This window comes from Furipterus horrens, unplaced genomic scaffold, assembly GCF_987537825.1.
Source record: "Furipterus horrens unplaced genomic scaffold, mFurHor1.1.pri manual_scaffold_5, whole genome shotgun sequence".
Taxonomy (NCBI): Eukaryota; Metazoa; Chordata; class Mammalia; order Chiroptera; family Furipteridae; genus Furipterus; species Furipterus horrens.
Genome location: NW_028327175.1, coordinates 34,495,909 through 34,517,057, shown reverse-complemented (window position 1 = coordinate 34,517,057; position 21,149 = coordinate 34,495,909). Strand labels below are relative to the sequence as shown.

General features: G+C 54.2%; 1 protein-coding gene across 5 annotated transcripts in view; it reads right to left on the bottom strand.

Annotated features, from left to right (window-relative positions):
* Nucleotides 1-723: 723 nt before the first annotated feature.
* SLC12A7 (solute carrier family 12 member 7) overlaps nucleotides 724-21,149 on the bottom strand; it is a 92,763-nt gene continuing 72,337 nt past the window's right edge. For 3 of the 5 annotated variants that reach the window (XM_090276257.1, XM_090276258.1, XM_090276259.1), the window contains exons 10-24: nucleotides 20,118-20,216; nucleotides 19,440-19,497; nucleotides 18,661-18,835; nucleotides 17,144-17,262; nucleotides 16,665-16,763; nucleotides 16,012-16,131; nucleotides 14,773-14,877; nucleotides 13,893-14,061; nucleotides 11,778-11,973; nucleotides 11,218-11,387; nucleotides 10,867-10,998; nucleotides 8,506-8,613; nucleotides 7,162-7,340; nucleotides 3,420-3,553; nucleotides 724-2,484 (exon numbers count right to left, since the gene is read on the bottom strand). In XM_090276257.1, coding sequence (XP_090132383.1) covers nucleotides 2,393-2,484; nucleotides 3,420-3,553; nucleotides 7,162-7,340; nucleotides 8,506-8,613; nucleotides 10,867-10,998; nucleotides 11,218-11,387; nucleotides 11,778-11,973; nucleotides 13,893-14,061; nucleotides 14,773-14,877; nucleotides 16,012-16,131; nucleotides 16,665-16,763; nucleotides 17,144-17,262; nucleotides 18,661-18,835; nucleotides 19,440-19,497; nucleotides 20,118-20,216 — 1,955 coding nt within the window. In that variant the 3' untranslated portion in view covers nucleotides 724-2,392. Of the gene's footprint in view, nucleotides 2,485-3,419; nucleotides 3,554-6,530; nucleotides 6,546-7,161; nucleotides 7,341-8,505; nucleotides 8,614-10,866; nucleotides 10,999-11,217; nucleotides 11,388-11,777; nucleotides 11,974-13,892; nucleotides 14,062-14,772; nucleotides 14,878-16,011; nucleotides 16,132-16,664; nucleotides 16,764-17,143; nucleotides 17,263-18,660; nucleotides 18,836-19,439; nucleotides 19,498-20,117; nucleotides 20,217-21,149 lie in introns of all 5 variants that reach the window. The other 2 variants (XM_090276255.1, XM_090276256.1) reach the window with 1 other exon arrangement.

Here is a 21,149-nt window from a genome sequence, read left to right as displayed (position 1 = left end):
AGTGCATCCAGTGTTCCTGCACATTCAGACTGCCAGCTTCACCACAGAACTTCAGAATATCTTCACCCCAAAAGGAACGCTGTGCCCACTCACTCTCCCCATTAACACAATCCACTTGGCCTGGATTCCATCATTTGGCTCAGTTCATGTTAAGTAGACTCATACGTGACCTTTGGCTGGTTTCTTTCATGCAGCTCACCCATGTGGTCGCAGGTTAGAACGTCATTCCTTTTAACAACTGAGTTATATTCCAGTGAATGTTTACATTTTTAGTCACTTATTAATGGGTGCGTATTTGGGCTGTTCCCACATTTTGGATGGTGTAACTAGTGCTGCTATGAACAGATGCGTACAAGTTTATGTAGACATACATTTCTCTAGGCTCAACAACCAGGAGTGGCATTGCTGGGTCCATAGTGAGTGTGCCTAAGAATTTTAGGAGCTTTCTGAGGCGCTTCAGGTTTCCACAGCAAGCACACCTTCACACCTTCGCACATCATAGGAGTCATCCCGTCCGCTTGGTCCACCTCCATCCTACTGGGTGTGATCTCACTGTAAACCTGTGTGTAATAAGGCGTCTCTTCCAATCACAGGGTTTATTTTACTGATTTCATCCTGATAGAAATTAAACACTGAGTCATTTCAGTACACTCCTCCAAAAGGGAGGCCGGGGGACATTTTCTGCAATTGTCTTAATTTTTATGCTGAATGAGACACATGAGATTCTTTAACACAGATTTCATTCAATTTTATTCTACTAACAAAAATCATACAAAGACAAGAAACCTGTAAAAGGAAAACAAAATCCACTTGAACTGACTGCTGTTACAATTGTTATACAAAGCTCTGTGGAGAGGCTACGTGGTGCTCAGAGACTGCAGATAGGCAGGTGGGGCAGACACACGGACCCTGCCACGCATCCGTGAGTGAGGTGGGTTTCGCTTAACTCAGTGCTGAATCAGGATGGGCAAAAGTCTGGACCCCCCCTCTCCCAGCCCAGCTGCGGCTATTTGGCACATGCTCTGGCCAGTGATCACTCTGATGGCAATGCAGACCCTCTAGGCTGCCCAATGGCTCCTCAGAAACGTCTGGAAATGCATGCTTAGCCTTTGCCCTGACATGGAAATTTCCGGCCCAGGCCAATTCCCCTGGGAACTCATGCAGGCGTGAGAAAGCCAAGGGCCTGTTCCTTTGGGCCTCCTTCATAGACACAATCTCTGTGGACAACGTAATTAGCATTAAAACACCCAGGTGTTTAAACAAATAAATAAAGCCACACAGAAAGTGAAGCACAAATTACTGCAGCATCTACAGTAAACGTGATCATGACCATGAGCAGAAAGACCACAAGGTAAAGTGCAAAGTCTACATACAGATGGCTGAAAGGTACTGCATCAGTGCCCTAAGCACAGCTGTCACCATCCCCTCCATGTGGTGGAGGGACATGGGCTTCAGCTGGACAGCTCAGTGCATGTGTCCGTCCCACCCCAGAACTCCCATGGCTGCAGCCTGGTTCCGCTCCCCGGAGCGTGAAGTGTGAACATGGCGGTTAAAGAAGTGTGCATGAGAAGCTGAACTGTGGTGTGCTTGCAGTTCTGAACGTGTAAACTCTTGGCATTTACCATTTCCACGTCTCAGAGATGAGGTGCCTCCGGGCTGGGCCCACCAGTGCTTGTGAAAGTCTGGAGTTCCCAGACACACCTGGGCTCAGAGGGCCCCTCGACTGGGGGTCCTTTCCCTCTGGACCTTCCTGCAGCATAAACCCAGCTGAGGGACCCACTCCGTGTTCCCCAGCAAATAGATTCCCTTACCAGACGTCCCCAACAAGGCGGGTCCCTGACCAAGGCCAACCAGCTGAGCCCAGGGATGTGGCCATAGGCGGCTGGCTCCCTTGAGTTTATGGAAACACAAACAAGGATATTCAAAGGAACAGAGAGATCAGGGGGCTGATGAGGAACCTGAACTTAGCTCTTAGTCATAGGCTGACCTTTCATTGCCATAAACGGACCCTACTGGCTCAAGGGCCAAGTTCAGTCCAAGTGTGGCTTCTGGTGAAGGTCCTGAATGGGAAAGAACTGAAATATGACTGCCAGGTGGGTGCAGCCAAGGAGAATTAATTCCAGAATCCAGAGGCTGAGTACGTGGCCCTGTGAGAGGGACAGCTGTGTCCCAGGCACTCTGAGCCTCCCACAGGAGCACACGGAGCACCAAGGGCATCTCATCTCCCAGACTCGAGGAAACCTTTTAGTCGTGCGCTGGCTCTTAGCCTGGACAGGAGAGCCCAGTGGTATACTAGAAACTTCTGTAGGAAGCGCTGGCAGGTCAGGCCACTGGTCTGTGCGTGCGGCACCATCCCTGTGCCTGCCCAGTGCGCTCCTGGAGTGGCCAAGTGTTAGGAGTAGATGGTGATCACCTCCCGACCACCACCCCTGACCAGGAGGACCCTGTTTAGCCCCTCGGTCAGGACCTCGAGGAACTCCATATCTGGGGGTGGGCGAGTTAAGGACACAGCTGATCCCATGGTAAATGTAGCCTAAAACCTGAGGAGAGTGATTTACTCAGGGTCCTGTGCCATTAGGACTCGGTTTGAGAAAGAAGGTAACGGCTCAGTCAGGGAAAGACAGATCCCAGATCCCTGGTGTAGGGGTGAGAAAAAGGCCCAGGGCAGGGCAGGAGTCCCAGGAGTACAACCAGAGGCGCTGACCCCACCCAACTAGAGGCCTCATTCAACTCAGGTGTCCTGACTGAGAACCTAGAGGAGACCCCTGCCCTCACCCAGGGCTCTGGGTGCAGACCTACCAGGAGGAATGTGACTAACAGACATGTCCACTGTCTACCAAGACACCCAAACAGGCCGGGATGTCCCAGTACCAAGACATGAATTCCTAACCAGTGGTCAGCTGGAGGCTTAAATAGAAGAGCCAAGCTGCTGACCTCCTCCTGCTTATCTGCCCCACTCCTCCAGGGGACTGGAGGGGCTGAACCCCAGTGGATAGTCCCTGTGCCACACACCTCTAGGCAGCCTGTAGCCTGTGTGAGGACCTGTCCCCTCCATCACGTGGCATCTGTTACACATTTAGGGGCTGACAGCCCAGTCTGAGATAGGGCTGATCTGTGACCTTTGAGGTCACAGCCTCCTACTCTTTGGCTGGCACACCCCAAGCAACCAAGGGGTGCTGGAGGGCCCACGTGGGGACATGGGGCTCGATGGGCAGAAAGGTGTTTAAGGGTCAGCGAGGTGCCAAGAGGGCTTAGAATTGAGCCTTGGCAGAGGCCTGTGGACCCGTCCCCCAGGCTTGGTCCATCCTAGAGATGGAGCCACACACAGGTACCCCATCAAACAGCCAGGGGGCGCTCAGAGTCTAGCGCCCACATCACCTGCCCCCTGCCCCAAGGGCTTTGTGCCCAGGAAAGGATACAGTTCTCATCCCCCTGCCGGCTTTTGGGGGGCCCTGGCATGTTCAGCAGGACCAGCTGAGCATCCTGGGACTTATTCAGGACGACACCGTTGAGCTTTACAGCCGTGTGCATCCTCCTGACGTTGGACTGGTTCCTGCAAAAGGGAGACAGTTACTCTGAACCCCGACCTGCCCTACTTCACTCTGGTTAGAAAGGGCCGAGTAGAAATAAACCGATTCAAATGGAATCAGTCCCGAAGGCTCCACGGGAGGTGTTTCCACAGGAGAATCGTGCTGGGAATTAGAGGGCATGGGAGGGGGTATTCAACAACCAGAGTGCTCTGGCCTCCAAATGCTTTGGACTGAGAATCACTACAGCTGCTGAGCTTCTAGTTTACAAGCGGTTGTCCACACAGGCAGAAACGAATGCTTTGGGGGCGAGCTTGCTGTCTGGGCACAAAAAGGCACTCGCACATCCAGGGGCTCTGAATGGTTTCCCATCGGAATCCTTGCAGTTGTGGCCAAACCTTGCTTTAATGCTTTAAACACTGCCCTGTGGTGAGTCTGCTAAACCAGTGCACACAGCAACCTCTCACTTATCTGACACAGGCTGGGGTCCATGAAGCCCAGAGGTGGCAGGGAAGGAACAGGCCCCTGCACCGGGCTTCCATCCCCACTGCAGTCTTAAGTCCCATAACAGAGCCTTAAGTCCTGGCCGAGGATGTGGCTACCGTGAAGGTCCAACCAGCTCTCGGCTCTCCTGGGTGCTGTTGCTCTTGGCTACCATTGACGGACAAGAGTTTCCAATGCTCAGTGACCCAGACCCTGTGCCTAAAGTCCTCACTAACTACCCAGTTCTCTATACTCCAAGTAGACAGAGGGTACACGTGCTTTGACATTTCCCATGTCTAGCAGTGGCCCCCAAGGGAGGGTCCCCAGCCAAGTAAGCCTAGGGAGACTTCAGACCCACACCCACCGCATGCCCAGGCACTCAGGCAACCCTATGGGACCCCTCTGGTTCCCTCTCTAGGGAACTGCACTTCAGGAAGCACTCAGGAGCTGTCCTAGGAGCTCTGCCCGCCTCAAAGCATTTGCATCTTCCTATGCTGGATGATTCTGGGGTCACACACAGGGAATCCATGGCCAGCCTCAGAAATGCAGCCTGCGCAGGCCGACTGCAGCCCTTCTACAGGGTCACAGTGCCTCAGACACGAGAGGGATGGGTGACAGACAGCGGCCACACACGTGGGGTCAGGAAAAGGCCTCCAGGACGAATGCCCAGCCCACACCCTTTGATCAACTCAACCCTTAAACCAAATAAATGTGATTATAACCACCAATTATTACCAGGAGGAAAACAGGGACACAGACCCTTTATTTTCTCCTCCAATTCCAATTGATAAAATTAGAGATTGGGTTCTCTGTCCATGGCACAACCGGGATCTCTCGTCACAACAACCATGAATTAGGTGCCCGGAGACCAAAATTACCAGTGTGTTTGGGGATGGCAACAATTCTAGAAATGCATGTGTGAGATATTAAAGGGTCTCTTAGAGTCTGATAACACACATTAATTGTACAGTCAGAGGTTTGGGTCTGCAAGGGCCCGTGGCTCCAGGACAACGTGCAGGGGGGTCAATCAGAGGCATGTTCAGGGACAGCGTGGCCCTCACGTCCTCGTCCCAATAGCCTGCCCTGGAGTCCACAAAGCAGGGAATGCGTCAGAAATACACTGACTCTGCCAGAGGGACAGGAGCTTTTGAAACAAGGTTTCTGAGGCTGGGAATCAAAAGCATCTGGGGAGGGGGTACAGGATCAGGGGCAGTGAACCAAATGGAGATTCTGGTTCCTGGTGGCGACATGGTGAGGAGGACTGAGGAAACACAGAAAAAAAGACATGCACAACACCCCCCACACCCCCGGGCCAGGAAACCACCCCAAAGCGCATGTGCCCTAGCGATACCAGAGTAAAGCATGCACATGTCAGGTATGGGCTGATCTCCCACTTCCAGAAGCTCCTCCAGCCTAATGCTGAGGAGGGCCCAGAGGAACGTCCACCTCTCCCTGGTTCACTTTCTTCTGAGTCCCCAGGCCTGCGAGGGTCTACTCTGACCCTGCTCATTGCAAGGGGTGGGGGTTTGGGCGCCCCAAGTGTGCCACGTAGGCACAGGAACCTCCATAGGCCCGTGGTTCAACTGTGGTTTAGGGAGAAACCCTATCCTGTGTGTACATGCTTTTGTTTTTTTAATATATAGACTTTTTTGGGAGGAATTTTAAATTTACAGAAAAACAGAGCACAAAGTACAGTCCTATGTAGCCCACTGAGCACAGTCTCCCTGCTACATCTACATGTTTGCTCCCTCAGTGGACCAACACTGTCATGTAATTAACTCAGGTTTAGGGGCCAAAAAAGGAAGTACAACCACCTAGTCTCCAGTGTTCCGCTGTAGACACTGCCTCAGGCTCTGCCACCGCAGAAGAAAATAGCCCAAAGTTCTTGGGGCAGCAGAGGGGTTGGGGGTGGGGGTGGGGGGAATGACCAACAGAGAAAGAGGGACGGACAGATGGACCAACAGCAGCCACATGGGGGGCACCCTCCCACCCAGCCAGCCTGGCCTTGGACCCCTGGTCATGGAACTAAGCCCTGGTCTGACCATGCAGGAAATTCATCCACATCCACATCACACGGATGTTAAAGGTTAGCAGCTTCCTATGGGGTGCAGAGGCATCTGATGTGGGGAACACAGCAAATTCGGTCCCCACAGAACTGAGGTTTTATATCTGATATACCTTGATCCAGGGATGTGGATGAATCAACTATCAGCTACTGAGACACACACTTCTGCTTGCTCAAAGCTGGCTCAGGACAGACCTGCCCAGATGGCAGTTCTTCCATGGTATTTAGAGAATGAATCTCAGGAATGTGCCATGAGCCACTCTGAACAGACAGAAGCGAATCCGACAGGAAATTACTGAAAGCTATAGCAGCGTTGAGTAAGCTCTGCCTGCACATAGACACGCACGCACACACGGGCACACGCGGCCAAACACACACAGTTTACGAGGGGCGCATGGGCCAGGCATGCGAGGCACGCAGGCTAACAGGTGTCCTAAACCAAGCGAGTGACTTACAGGTTTCCCCATTCTCTACATGGAAGAGAAAACACAGAGAACATGTTACTTCAGCAGTGATCACGATGCACACTTTTAAACAACTGGGGGTTCACCCCAGGCTGCCTTTTCCTGGCCTATCTTGGTCTTTCTCTGCAAAGGGTTCTCAAGCCCATGAGCACCAGAAAGCCTCCAGGCCCTTCCTGAGAACCCAGGCTTTAGGGTCTAGCCCACCACTAAAGAACCCAAGGAGATGCTGCCTTGATCTCCCATTCTGGAACCCAGGGGCTGTGTATCTATGACTCAACCCAGACCCCTCCCTGGGACCCCGCCACACGTGCCCTCCATGGGCACCCCTGACAGCCCTGGGGGTTCCCAGCATAATGCCATGGGTGGGAGCCAAGGCAAGGAGACAGGTCCCTGGCCCTGATAGGCAGCCTGCATCATCAGCAGGATCCAAGCTAGGAGTCCTAATCCACCTAGAAGCCCAAATTTCTAGCTGCTATAAGACCCACCAAGAACGCAGACAAGCCCACTGCCTGTGGTTCCCTGCCCTCCAGGCCTGCCAGCGTGCAGCTGTGTACTTGCTGCCCTGTCACAGGCAGCGAAGGGAGTTGGGACCTGCCATGCCGGCCACCAGCTTGACACTCACGGCTTCAGGCTAAAGAGGTCTTTGAACCCGGACATGCTGTTATCTTTGTTCTTGTACTTCTCGGCGATCAGCTTCTCCTTTGTCCAGGTCATCTGCACCTTGTCCGGTGTGGAAGGGGCTTGGGACCTGGCGGTCACTGCAGAATGGGATGCAGTGTTCCTGTCGTGAATTAGCTGAGCCTGGCGGAGGGCAGGGGCAGCATTATGACTGGCTGCAGCAGGTCTCCAAACCTCCCCGGGAAGAGGCAAGCACGGGAGGGAGAAGCTGCTGGACCATGGAACCAAGAGTAGTTTGTGATCAACAGAACCCAGGGACCCCCGGACAGCCTCCTTCTTGGGGTACCAGCATTGCCCCAACTCCCACCAGAGGCTCCTCTTCCTGGGCTTCCAGACCAAATTCATCACTTCCTTCTCCAGCTCCTCTGGCCCTATCTCTGAAAGCCACCGAGAAAGAACCCAGGAATCCATATTGACACAAGGGGATGTCCACATCCGAAAGTCTCTGCTCCACATACTGCCTCCATTTCCCAATCACTCATCCATTCATTCGCTCACTAATTAATCTTATCACCTCATTTATCTATTGATTCATCCCCTCATCCATCCATTCCTCCTTCTTCATTCATCCCCTCCCCTCATTCACCCACTCACCCATTTATCTGTCCATCCATCCATCAACAGCATAGGGGCTTTGGAGTGGGTAATAAGTGACATGGAGTTTGGGGTTGGGCGGGGTGTGGGAGGTGGCAGCTAAGGGTATTACACAAAGTACCCCAGGAAGCCTGCATGCTAATGGTGCTAATGGATGGCCAGAAGGAAACGGGGGAGGCCTGTGGGAATGAAGTGGGCTCAGGGCATGGGCTAGCATCACTGAACCACTGGAGGGGCCATGTGAGGCCAGGCATGGAGCCTGGAGGAGGGGTTAAGGCAGCTCTTAAGGATGCTCTTTGGTTGCTGATTTGAGGATGAAAGGGCCTGAAGGGTGACCAACTATGGTGGTTCGAGCAAGAGATGATAGAAGAGAGGAAGGGGCTGTACATGGCTGTTTAGTTCTGGGTAGACTGTGTGCGGGAGACCAGGGGCGACGCAGCCCCTAACCCAGCCTGGGCGTGGCCCACAGAGGCCAGTGAGGCTCTGAGGCCTTGATCCGTGTGGGGAGAGGAGGTGGAGGTAGAAGTCAGGCCACCTGACCATTCACAAAACCAAGGACGGAGAAGACCGGCTCAAAATGACCACAAAAGACCTTGTCCTAACAGCTCTGTGGGGCCTGCAGGGGCACAGGGTCCTGCACCATCACCCACGTGAGGACACCTCTCACTGAGGGGTGTCCGGCGCCTGCACACACCTCCCTCTCCCGCTCCGTCTTGGACAGCTGCATCTGCTTCAGCATCTGGCTCCTCTGCTCCATGACCAGCGTCTTCTCGTAGGTGAATGCGGAGATGTCGTTCTCAACCTAGAACGTCCCAGGACACAGAAGTAACTCAACGGGTATAGAACATGATGTTTCACCACAGATCACCTGCTCCACTCAGTTTCTGAGCAGGTGCTGAAACACACTGCCTAGCCCTTCACTCGTGGTCTCACCCTCTGCAGGTTAAATGTGTAACTTGCCCACTGACCACAGAGCTTGGTCCTTTCCTGGGGATGATACTGGGTCATCCCTGTTCCTGGGGGTACACCGCCCCCTCAGCCCTCTTGGCTCTGGGGAGAGCTGCCCATGGGACCTCTGTGGAGCTTTGTGCTCCCATCCACAGCGCTCTCTGAGCTGGCTGTCATTCCCTGACACTTTCTCGTGAGTTACTGTGTTGAGAAATTAATTTTTATGCATTATTTCTGTATCAATCCATTCTACTAAATTCTTACTGAATAAAATGTTTATTTTCTTAGTTTTTCCAGGTATTTAAATCATATCCTCTACAGAATAAAAAGTGCCACATATCTGGTACTTAAGGCTGCCCGCATCAGCATCCAGGAAGCAAGATCCCTGTGGACAGATGGCTAGCTGACCTGACTGCCGGATGCACTAACCCTTGGCACTCACAGCAAGCTGGTTTTGGCTTGGGTGCTCTTTGAGTCCATTAGCTAAATGTCCATGATGCTCTTCCCTGATGCTCTTAATAAAATCTACTCACTTTAAGAAAAGTCTTAACAAAACCCCTAACCTCTTTTGTGCTGACACTTCACGGTTCACAGTCCTGACTCTGGCCTTTCTGAACCTCTCTGGCTGGAAAAACCTCCTTCCTGGTTAGTGGCCCTGATTCCTAATTGTTAAATTTTAGCCTCTGACCACTGGCCTCCCCTCCTCATTCACTCTCACACTCCCCTCAAGTCCACGGCCCTCAGACACCCCATGGGCCCACTGCCTCCTGAGGACCCTAGAGCCGCAGGCATGGCCCACCCAGGCCCTCAGCCTCTGTGAACAAGGCTCCCAAGGCACGTAACTCCATGTGAGAGAAACATCTTGGACCACCTCTGTCCTGCAATGCCCTGGAGGGAGAGGCTGACCTGAAGAAGATGCCAGAAGCAGAAGGGAAAGGAGAGACTGAGCGAACTGGACACCAGCCACGGCCTCTTCCTCCCACAGGAGTGCTCTCCGCGGCTGTCAACCCGCAGGACCCACCCCTCCAACAGGCAGGTAGCAGGATGGTCCCGGGCAGGAGCAAAGGAAATGCAATTCTGTCCCTAAACAATAGACACTGTCTACTTAAACCTAATTAGCAGTCATGGCTAAAATCAAGCAGGACTGTAGATTTTAACAATATTATTATTAAGTGAATGGCACCAACCAACCCACTTGGAAAGCTGAATAGGACCAGCAGCTTTGAAATATGGTAATAACCATGGTTACTCAAAATTGTGACCCTGACAACATGCCTCAGTCCCCTCCTCAAATGGGAGTTGGGTCACTTGCATCTTCATTCTGTTTGGCTTCAGGTGATTTAAAATGTGTGAGGTTGCTGATGGATGGTTACAAAAGAATGGGGGACAGTGGCAAAGGGACGCAGGAGCCACACAGAAGATGTCCCAGCAGCCCAAGCTGGACAACGTGACCAACAGAATGAACAGTGTGGTGAGCAACCCAAAGTGCCGAGTAGTGTGAGATCTAGACACAGAAGCACTTGACACATGCAGAAGGTCCTGACAGCTGAGCCCCCCTCCTGTACCCCAAGGACCTGGGGACACACTCCAGAGCAAAGTCTGGACTTCTCAAAGAGGGCCCCTGCGGATGCACCTGGACCCCAGGTCCTCACTATTTGTGATGGGTTGAATGTCACATTCCCCTTACAGGCCACACTGGGGAGGCCACACCACCTCTGGGGTATTTCTCCCATAAACAAAAGCCAGTCCGGTCATGAGAAAAACATCAGGCAATTCTAACCTGGGAGACATTCTACAAAATACCTGAGCCCCTCTAAACTTCTAAGGTTATAAATAAAAAACAGACACTGTCACAGCCCAGAGGAGGGGGTGTGGCACGGGGTCCTGAAATAGAGGAGGACACCGAGGAATAATGGCAGACCTTGACAGCCTGGAGCACAGAGGCAGCAGGCACAGGGCGCACCCTCAGCTGTGACCACCACAGTGAGTGCAGAGCCAGCAGCAGGTCCACAGGAACTCTGTTTCACCCCCACATGCCCACAAAGCCAGAGCTATGCCAAACTTGAACAGAAGAGCTCAGAGAACAGCCCGGTCCACCTGCCCTTACCATCTCCACCACCTCCACCTCCGCACTGATCCTGAGGTGGTACAGAAACGTCTGCAGGTCCTTCTTCATCTGGATGCTGTTGTCGTCCACCTGGGCCACTGTGAAGATGCGCATCCGGCACTTCTTCCACACCTGGGGGTGGGGGAGAGGAGACATCTGTGCTTGGGGTAGTTTCTGACACCGCTGGACCCCACTGCCCACCTCAGGGGACACAGGCCCCCCAGAGCCTCCCAACTCGGGTGATAACCCCAGCATCATCCCATGGTGTGATGAACTCCAATGGCCCATGACTTCCCACCCGTGATGCATGACTCCCCATTTGTGACCCCCCCATGTGACCACTCCCCCCACCTTGTGCTGCCGCAGCAGGAAAGGCAGCAGCATCAGCAGGCCCCCATCATGCACAATCCACCACACGTCGATATTGCCGTCACTGAAGCGTTCCTGGTTTTGTGGAAACAGGTCCACATTTTTGGCCACCAGCAGGGCCTGCTGTGCTGCTGTGGTGTCGCGGACAGTGTCTGTGGAGAGGCAGCACGTGCGTCAGCAGGACCTCGACAGAACTACACACCCCACAAACTCACTGGGCACCAGCCAGCGGAGGAAGTGGCCGGAGGTTCCCCACAAAACCCCCACCCAGGGCAGGCTCCGAAGGCAGTCCTCACTCAACCAGCAACTCCACAGCCAGCACAGGGACATGCGTGACCAAGCCCGGTGCCTCCCCAGGGAAGGCCAAACTGGGGGGCATCGTCAGGTGAAAGGGGGAGGGCAGCGCAAGGCTTTCAGATGGCCGTTTACTTTCCAAGTGTTTTCAAGTGAAACAGCACAGCTTGGAGTCCCAACAGACTTCCAGGGAGCACCTTTCAAGCCAGTGACCCTGACACCCACAGCCTACGGGAGCCGTTACCCACCAACAAAGTTCTTCCAGGAGAAGGGGTTGTCATCTTCCTTCCAGGACTCAGGCCAGGCCATGAGCACTGTGTTGTGCTTCATGCCCCCCAGGCCAGCTGACTGGATCAGGTGGGACATGCCATCCCGCAGGTTGGAGGACACCACCAGCTGACAGAAGCCTTTGGTCTTTTCGGCAGTCATCAGGGACCGGATGTTCTGGGGTGAGGTCAGAGGTGAGTGCTGGAGCACACCAGAAGCAGCATGCGCCAGCCCCAGCACGTGCCAGCCCCACCAATTCACCACAAGGGACCAGGGCAGCGCTGGGCAGACCCCACACCAACATCACTGCCACAAGGTAAAGCCAGAGGCTCCACGTGGGTGGTGCCTGTCATTCCTGAATTCATGGCTCGGCGGATGCTTCAGGGGACCACCCGTGTGTGTAGGCGTGGCCACATGTATGATGGAGTGGGGTGACGGTCAGTGCTGTGCACACAACTGGGGTGGTTTTTTCAACATGATCTATGTTGTCGTGAAACTGCCCACTAATTCACCAGTTTGTTGAAAACTTCACTAGAATGTATCAAATCTGACAACTCTTCTAAGAAAAACCGTGGTGCTTCATGGGTTCAGGGATGAAATACCAGGTGCATGCTATGTGCCCCACTGTGTGCAGATTCTGCCCGCTTGGTCACATGCCAGGCATCTGACCAGGCAGCTCAATTTCAGAAGACCCAACACGTAGTGATCAACATGTCTTCCATTAAAGCAATGCTACATGTGGATGCTGGTCTTCTTCTCAGCCATGCTGACCAGCCCAAAGAGGCCAGGATTGGGGCATCCTTTTAGCAGAGACAAGAGCCAGAGAGTACCATTCCTGGGTTCTGAGATGAAATGGGACCACCGAATGGATTTCAAGTTCCTTGGATGTTTGCCTCCTAGAATGGGAATGTCTCCCAGGCCTGCCCCAAGTCGCACCTGGAATACAGATCACCTATTTTCTTAAGTCCTACGGGTCTGTGGACGGAGGAATTTTGCCCTAGAATTGACTATTCCCAGAGTCTCACCAATAACGAATTTAAATGCTACAGAAGGTGAGATCTGGGCTATTTGAGCTGCTGAGAGCTAGATGGGATTCTGGATTGAGAACTGATAATGAACTTAGACTGGGAAGGATGTTGGGGTGAAAAATATATTCTGCACATAAAGCAGATGAGCATTGTGGGGGTCAGAGGACAGAAAATAGCAGGTTGATGGTAGCCCCCAGAAGATATGCTCACATCCTAATCCTGATAACCTGTGAATGTGGCTTTATTTGGAAAAAGGGTCTTTGCAGATGTGATTAAGAATCCTAAAATGAAGAGATCATCGGAATCATCCAGGTGGCCTTGAATCCAGTGACAAGTGTCCTTAGACAGAAGAGGAAACACAGAGACATGGAGAAGAAGTCATATAAAGGTAGGGGCAGAAATAGGACAGATGCGGCCATAAGCCCAGGGACACCTGGGGCCCCCAGTGGCTGAAGAAGGCAGGAAAGGTCCTCCCCGCAGAGGCTAGGGCGGGGGTGTGACCCTCCAACACCTTGAGTTTGGACATCTGCCCCCCAAAGAGGAGAAACCTGTGTTGTTGTCAGCCCCCCCCGCCCCCCCCCCGGTGTGTGGTCATTAGTTACATCCACTGCAGGACACTCCTACAGTCACTCCCCTCTGCCCTTGCCCCAGCCGCAGAGCCTCTGAGCAGGCAAACCCAGCAGCACAGGAAGGAACTGGAATGGAGCTGGGCCGTCACAAGGACTCCAGGGGAGCCTGTCCGTCAGGAAAACTTCCCCAAGGTTTGAGCTAAACCGCCCTCAGCACGGAGTTTGCAACATTCCTGAGTGAGACCAGCACTGATCTCGGGAGTATGGCATGTTGGGGGGCATTTCTTAAGCAGGTTTCAGTCCTACATGTTTCAAACTCAAAGACCACTATCTTTTTTGATGAGTGACAGCACAACACACAACACTATGCCTGGGGCATCGGAGATGGAAGACCTTCATGTGCAGCCCAGGCAGACCTGCTGGCCCCCACCCAATCCACTCCTTCACAGGCCACCCTGGTCCCATCTCCATTTTCCAGTCCCAGCCTGCACCAACCCACCTCCTCAGCCTGCTGGGCCTCCGTGTGCTTGTCCAGATAGGTCCCCTCCAGCACAGAGCCCACGATGGTCAGGCCCTTGCCAGCCTTGAGCTGTGTGGTGAAGGACAGCAGGCGGGGGTGCTTCACACACTGCTCAGAGTCCAGGTTCAACATCACCAGCACTTGGGGCCTATGCAGGGACAGCAGTTACCATGGCAACTCATCACACACTCACAGGTGGCCAGGTGAGACAGTGGGTCAAATGAAACCGGTGAACAGGTGGGACAGGTGAGACAAATGAAATAGGTGAACAGGTGGGACAGGTAAGACAAGTAAACAAGTGGGAAAGGTGAACCAGTGAGACAAGTGAATAGGCAGACACCTCCTGGGATCCCCACCCCCATCCCCACCCCGAACCTGAGGCTCCCTGCTTTAAAAAACCCCAGCGGGCACCTCCTGTCCCTGCCTGTTAACACCTTCAGGTAAGTGCAGGACAGAGAGACCAAGTGCTTGCAGTGCAGATTATATTCTGTTCTGTAGGGGCAACCCTTGCCTCACTCCCCTTCCGGAAGCAAGAACAGGGAGCAGCCCAGCTGTTAAGATCCTGAAGTGCTTGATCTGCAGGAGCCCCACTAGGAAAGCTCACCCGTTCCCCACCCACCACACAGCCAGGCCCAGATTAGAGACCAGCTAGCACTGTCCTCGGATGTCCGGTCACACACAAGCTGATCACACCTGGGCTAACCTACCCTGCTGAGGGAAGGCACTAGAAGAAGCTTCTGAGACACTGTTTCCTAACAAAAGGAGGAACGGTTTCTCTTTGAAAGTCTGACTTTAGAGACAAGCGTTCTGTGGGATCAAAGGGCGGGGACAGGGTTTGGGGTGGGCTGCAGGCACTCACCTCCAGTTCTTGGTGTGGGGAGGGCCATGTTCTACACGCAGCAGGGCGTAGCGGGCAGCATTCAGCGACAGCCCCCTGATGCCATCCCCCCATTCCTTCTCAGCCCTGCAGAGGAAGGGGCAGCAGTGAGGCCCAGCCCGCAGCACACTCAGCAAGGGGCCCGCAGGGCAGCAGCCCCAGTAGGCTGACTTAGGATCTCTTGGCACTTCCGTGATGATGGCGGCAGATTCAAGGCCAGCTAAGAGTGGGGAGGGACAGGACATGGGGCGGGGACATCCTGGCTGGAATTGATAGGGAAGAGGTGGCTCTGACACCCTGTATGGGACCTCAGAGTTGGGGCCAACTGGGGGAAATGAAGGAGAAGCTGTGGCGGGGACACTCTAATGAGCAGGCAGAGAGGGGTCCAAGACTGGGCTTCACCAGCACAAGCAGTCACAGCGCCCATCTCACTCCACACCACCCCGAGGGCTGGGATGGAACTTTAGGCAGCCCACCCACCCCACCACCTGGCCAGAGAGGCCCCACCTCCCTTCCCTCCCTGCTACCAGGGACTGGGGGGGCTGGGGAAATGCCCCAGTGAGGAACTACAGGCCCTGAGATGCAGTTAGCCTGAGGTACTACTACTGCCCATGGCTGTATTTTTTTGACAATGTGGTTTCTAGAAATTTTGAAATCCATCATGTATCAGTGCTGCCATTGGGTGGATTTTAGTTTAAAAATAAAAACACACTAAAAAGTTATGGCTTTCATATATAGACATAGCTTAACCTAATGCTGTGTCGTAACATGAAATCAATTAAGAAAAGCATATGCGCCCTGACTGGTGTGGCTCAGTGGACTGGGAATCGTCCTGTCAACCAAAAGGTCGCAGGTACGATTTCTGGTCAAGGCACATGCCTGGGTTGCAGGCTAGGCCCCTGGTTGGGGGGGTGTAACAGGCAACCATCAATATTTCTCTCCTCTCCCCTGCTTTTTAAAAATAGATAAATAAAACCTAAAAAAAAAAAAAAAAGAGAGAGAGAGAACAGTAGATGTGGTGGCTCTCCACCTGTTAACAACGATGGCTGCAGCAAAGATCCCATCCAACTCCCTGTAAACCTGTCCCCAGGAGAGCGGCCCTAGCCCCACTGGTCCAAGGGGGGGCCGGCACAGGACTTGGCTACAAACCCCACCCCGAGAGCACGCCCAGATTGGCAGGGACCCCATGCCCACAGTGGCCGGGTGGCCCCCAGAGCTCACCCGCGATACTCGATGTACTTGTAGATGCAGCCAGCGATGAGCATGGCGAACAGGGCGTAGTACCAGGAGCAGATGAACATCAGGGCCAGGCACAGGCTCATGCCCAGGAAGGACAGCGTCCTGGGGAAGCATGTGGTCATCCAGTGTCCACACCCCAGCCCACACCCTGACCCCAACACCTCATATGCCCCCAGCTCCGTGCCCCAACCTAGCACCTGAGCAGCTGCCTCAAAAATATTCCTGGTCCCTTAGCGAAAATCTTTCTTTTAGTTACTCCCAGAAAATGGTGGAATGCCTAGCAAACAGGCTTCTCTATCCTGAGCTGGTTCCAAGGGCTGAAACAATTCCCGGACACCTGCTGGAGCTTAGGATCTTTGACTACGCTGAATGCCCACTGTTCCCCATGGCACTCAGCAATGCCCTAGGCACAAAACTCAGTACCTAATGCCCGGGGAACATGAGATGGAGCAGCCCAGGGGCCCATGCTGATAACAAGGGCTACCACATTGTGGGTATCCCAGGTAACAAAGGAAGGCACACCACCCTCACCAGCCTGGCTGGGCTCTTCTACAAAGGGCCCCCATGGTCTTTGGGCCCCCGCAGCAACTGGCCTTATAGATGGACGGTGCCTCCTCTCCAAGTAGTAGACTTACCAGTGGTAGTATCTGAAGCGTGGGCGCCAGTTGGGGGTGCGCAGCAGGGTCTGCACAGCACAAGCCAGGTTCACAAACATGTAGCACATGAGGAAGAACCTAGGGACCCGAGGAGCAGTGTGAGAGGGGCCTGGCCAGGTCCCATGGTGGTCTGCTCCATCCTGTGGAAGGCCCCCTTGTCCACGTCACTGTTCTTCCTGTGGGGCTCTCCCTGTCCCCCTGTCCACATCGCTGTCCCTCCTGTGGGGTCTCCTTGCCCCACCGTCCCTATCAATGTCCTCCTAGGGGTCTCCATGCCCCCTCTCATCCAAATACTGTCCACCACCGTAACCACCTGGGCCCCTGGGACCATCTCTGTCCGCTATCCCCTGAGCAGAAGGCCTGCCCTGAGAACAGGACCTCATGTCCCCCTGGCAGTCACAGCAGTAACCATGTCCCCATGCCTCGTCCCCACATGTCCTTGCCGTGCCCATGCTCACATGGAGAGAATGGGGGCCACACTGTCCAGGGAAGCGATGAGGATGCCAGTCTCACAGATGAGGGTTGTCAGCAGTAGGGCCCACGTGGGCTCCCCATTGGCCTTCCCATGGCCGAATACCTGCAGGGAGAAGGGCACGTGGGCTAGAGGCCAGGGCCAGGAGACCACCGGAACAATGCCCTGAGCTGGTTGGTACAACCCACAGGATCTCAGCAATTCAACATATGCAGAAGTGGACTTTCACAACGCGTCCTACACCCTACCCAGACATGACACCCAGAACTTGTGGGGCAGACGACAGGTACCATCAGACCCAGGGTCCTGGCAGAGCGGCGACCAGGGTGAGGGTAACACCCAGTGTGTTGGACTGGGGTCTCCTGGGTCTTAAACCCAGCCTCCAGGGGCAAGAATTCTGCCACGAGCTCACCGCAAGGCCCCTTGGCCTTCACCCACAGCCATGTGGGATGGCAGAACCTTCCGGAAGATCTGTCCCATGCTCAGAAACACAGGCTTGAAAAGCCCTTCCCACCCACTCCCTGCTGCCCAGAGGTTCTGTTAAAGAGACACACAGAAAAGAAACACAAAATGCAGACCCGGTGAAGGGGCCACACCAGCCAAGCCTCAGGGGAAGTCAAGGGGGCTCCAGGATACTAGCACCACCCCCGCATGCCAGCTTCCCAAATAGATGGCCTAGCCTCCTGCCCACCACACACGGTCTAGCATGGTCCCTGTGCCGTCAGTGCACCCTCCATGACCTCGTGTCCCGAGCGAAATCGTGAAAGGTGAAGAAACCAGAGTCTGCTGGGATTGGTTTCAGGAAACTACAGTGAGAACAGCAGATGCTGGGGCCACAGTGACACTGAGGTCCCTGGGGTGAACCCTGATCCAATCTGACTGGGGCCCTTATAAGAAGAGAGAACAGACACACACAGGGATGGCCACGTGAGGACCGGGGGAGAAGAGGGCTGTCCACGTCCCGAGGAGTGGCCTCAGGAGGACCCAGCCCTGCGACACCCTGACCTCAGACCTGCAGCCTCCAGAACCGAGGATCAGCTCATGTGGTTTAAGCCAATCTGTCTGTGGCCTTTGTCATAGTGGCGCCAGGACACTCACACAACGGCCTCAAGTTCCTTTTGAAAGCTTCAGCCCCAAGTGGAGGTAGCAGGGGCCCCAGATACCATGACCCTCGTCGTCATCACAGTGGGACAGTCCTGGGGCACAGCATCCCACAGGGCACTGACAGGACAGATGCCAACCCCACAGGAGGTGGGGGCTCCCGCAGTCGCTCCCGTGAACGGCTCTGCCAGCCCAGGTTGTAAGGGGCGGCCTCTGTTGTACCCTGTGCCCTCAGCCTAGTGACCACCCGGGGTGGGGGGCTGCCAGGATGGAGGTGGGGACACAGGTCCTACCATATTTAAGACTGTGCTCCTGGGACAGAATCTCGGGGACCCTCCAAACATGTTCCTTCCCAAGGGAGCCATCGATGCAGCCCCGAGGCTGTGGGCAGCCGCCACTCACCTGGAGGAAGGGGATGATGCCGTCTCGGGCGATGGCCTGCAGCAGGCGCGGGGCCCCTGTCAGGCTCTGCAGGCCGGCGCCGCAGGTGGAGAAGAAGGAGCCAATGACAATAACCCAGGGGGACGGCCAGGCCAGCATGCCGATGACCAGGTTCCCCTGCAGGGCCTCCCCGAACCTGCAGGAGGGGCAGGTGGGGTGGACTTTTAAAACAGGAGCTAAAGACTAAACATTTTCCCAGAATCTGAGTGGGCACATGGCTCCTACCCCAAGTAAACACGTGGGTCCTGCTCCCCAAGGGTCCTCTTAGGAGCAACGAAGCCACGGCCCAGCCCAGGGTCTGTGAGGCCACCGGCACTCCCACAAAAGCGATGGGCAGTGGCAGTGGCCTCACTGTCAGGGACCTGCAGGAGCCCTCACGCCCCGAGAAGCTGATAAACGCGTAACCACTAGAAAGCAGGGCTGGCAGTGACAGCCTGGGGCCAGGCCACTCCTCCACTGAGTGGTGGGGCCAGTGGGGCACCCCATGGCCTCGCCCAGGAATCCCTGCACCCCCAGCTCTGTCAGGCCTGAGGTGACTCTAGGGTCCCCCAGCTCCACGCTGGAGCAGGGGAGGATGGATGCATCAGACCAAACAGAACCTCAACTAAGGGGACCATGGGAGCTCACTGCTCCACACAGTGTGACACCCTCAGTGACCTCAATTGCAAAGTTAAAGTTATTCAAGAAAACGGACTCTGGCCCCAGAAATTTCTAGAGGTTGCAGATAAAAACCAACATACTTATCTCGTAAGATCACACCTTCAATGCAGGCCCCAAAAAGCACGATGCAGGAGAGGTCTGTGGCTTGTGTCAAGGATGCAGTGGGCACCATGTGCTGGCAGCAGTGCCCTGGCTGCAGACAGGCCTGGAGCCACCCTGTGCCCCCCACCATGTCCCAGTGACCTCGGGGCCTTCCTCAGTGCTCCTCAGTAAGGACATGCTGGGCCTGCAGTGTGACCACCGCAGGAGACACTTGCTCGCTTAGAAGGCACAAACCTCAGTGAGAGAAGACTCCACGGGCACCTCAAGGCCAGTGATGCAGCGAGGTAAAACTGACTAGTGCACATGTGTGACTATTACATGATACACCAGCAGTCACGTGTTACTAATGTATGAGGTGCATGTGGTAACATGGTTACTGCATGTAGTTTATGCACGATCTCACATTCTATAACCGACTGTGGAGGTGGTGCCCAGGTGCTGTGTTTTATTTTCTCACCTCAGGGTGGCACCAACCCAGGTCCCTCTCTAAGGGACAGATGTGGTCAGAACTCACCTGAACCCGAGCTCACCCAAAGCTGCTGATGGCACAGTGGGGAGTCATGTAAGGCTTCAGGGCAGGAGCCCTCACGCCCTGACGGGCTGATGGACAGTCCCTGTACCTGAGCTTCCCATGCCTTGACCCCTTTCAAGGATACAAATAAAAGATGTGGTCACAATAGCCAGGATAGTCCCCGTGGGGATCGACTTCTGTGCATCCTTGAGGTCCCCAGACCGGTTCGAGCCTGCCATGATGCCTACAGAAACAAGACAGGCAAAGCTGACCTGTTACTGAGAGAACCTAGAAAACTCCATCCCCACTGGCTAAGGCCTATCTGAGGCTGAGTTAGGACCAACACAGCCCGGGACCTCAACTACACCCTGCTGGAAAGATGCGAGCTAAGGAAGACCACATCTGTGTGAGCCAATGTCCCCAATCCAGGCCTCAAAGAGCACAGGCCAGATGTGCAGCTGTGTGACAGCCACTGCAGGGCACATAGGAAAAGGCCCCAAATGTCCCCTATCCTCTCCACAGGGACAGCTAACCCCACCATGAACTAAGTCACACTCAAGACCAGAGTAAGGCTCAGTTGAGACCCTTGCCATTGATACCAAAACCAGCGTCAGCCTCCAGGTGCACCCGGTTCTGACCTCACTTCCCTCTAAGATTTGTTATTCCATGTGGCTGGGGGCCATGAAGCCAGGTCTGGACCAAGCATTGTAAGAACATGACCCTAAAGTAACTCGAGGCCTCTACACATGAACTCTGCACTGGGTTTGATCTTCCTCCTCCTGCACATGGATGCGTCACTGCCCACACCCTCAAGACTCACTTGATTTGGTACCTAAACTAAAAGGAGGCCCTGGCCAAGCAGCTCAGTTGGTTAGAGCATCATCCAGATATACCAACGTTGTGGGCTCTATCCCCGATCAGGACACATACAAGAATCAATCAAGAAATGCATAAATAAGTGGAACAAATCGATATGTCTCTTCTTTCTCTTACTCTCTCTCTAAAATCAATAAATAAAAGAAAATAAAGTAAAATGATTTCAGCTGGGCTCAAAGAAACGGCAACTGATGGCAGGTGTGTTCAGCGCCTCATGCATGTATGTAATATGTATGTGTGACCTAATGTGCCAACGTGCTCCGAAACGCAGCGGTGCTCGGTGGGTGGGTGCACTGGCACA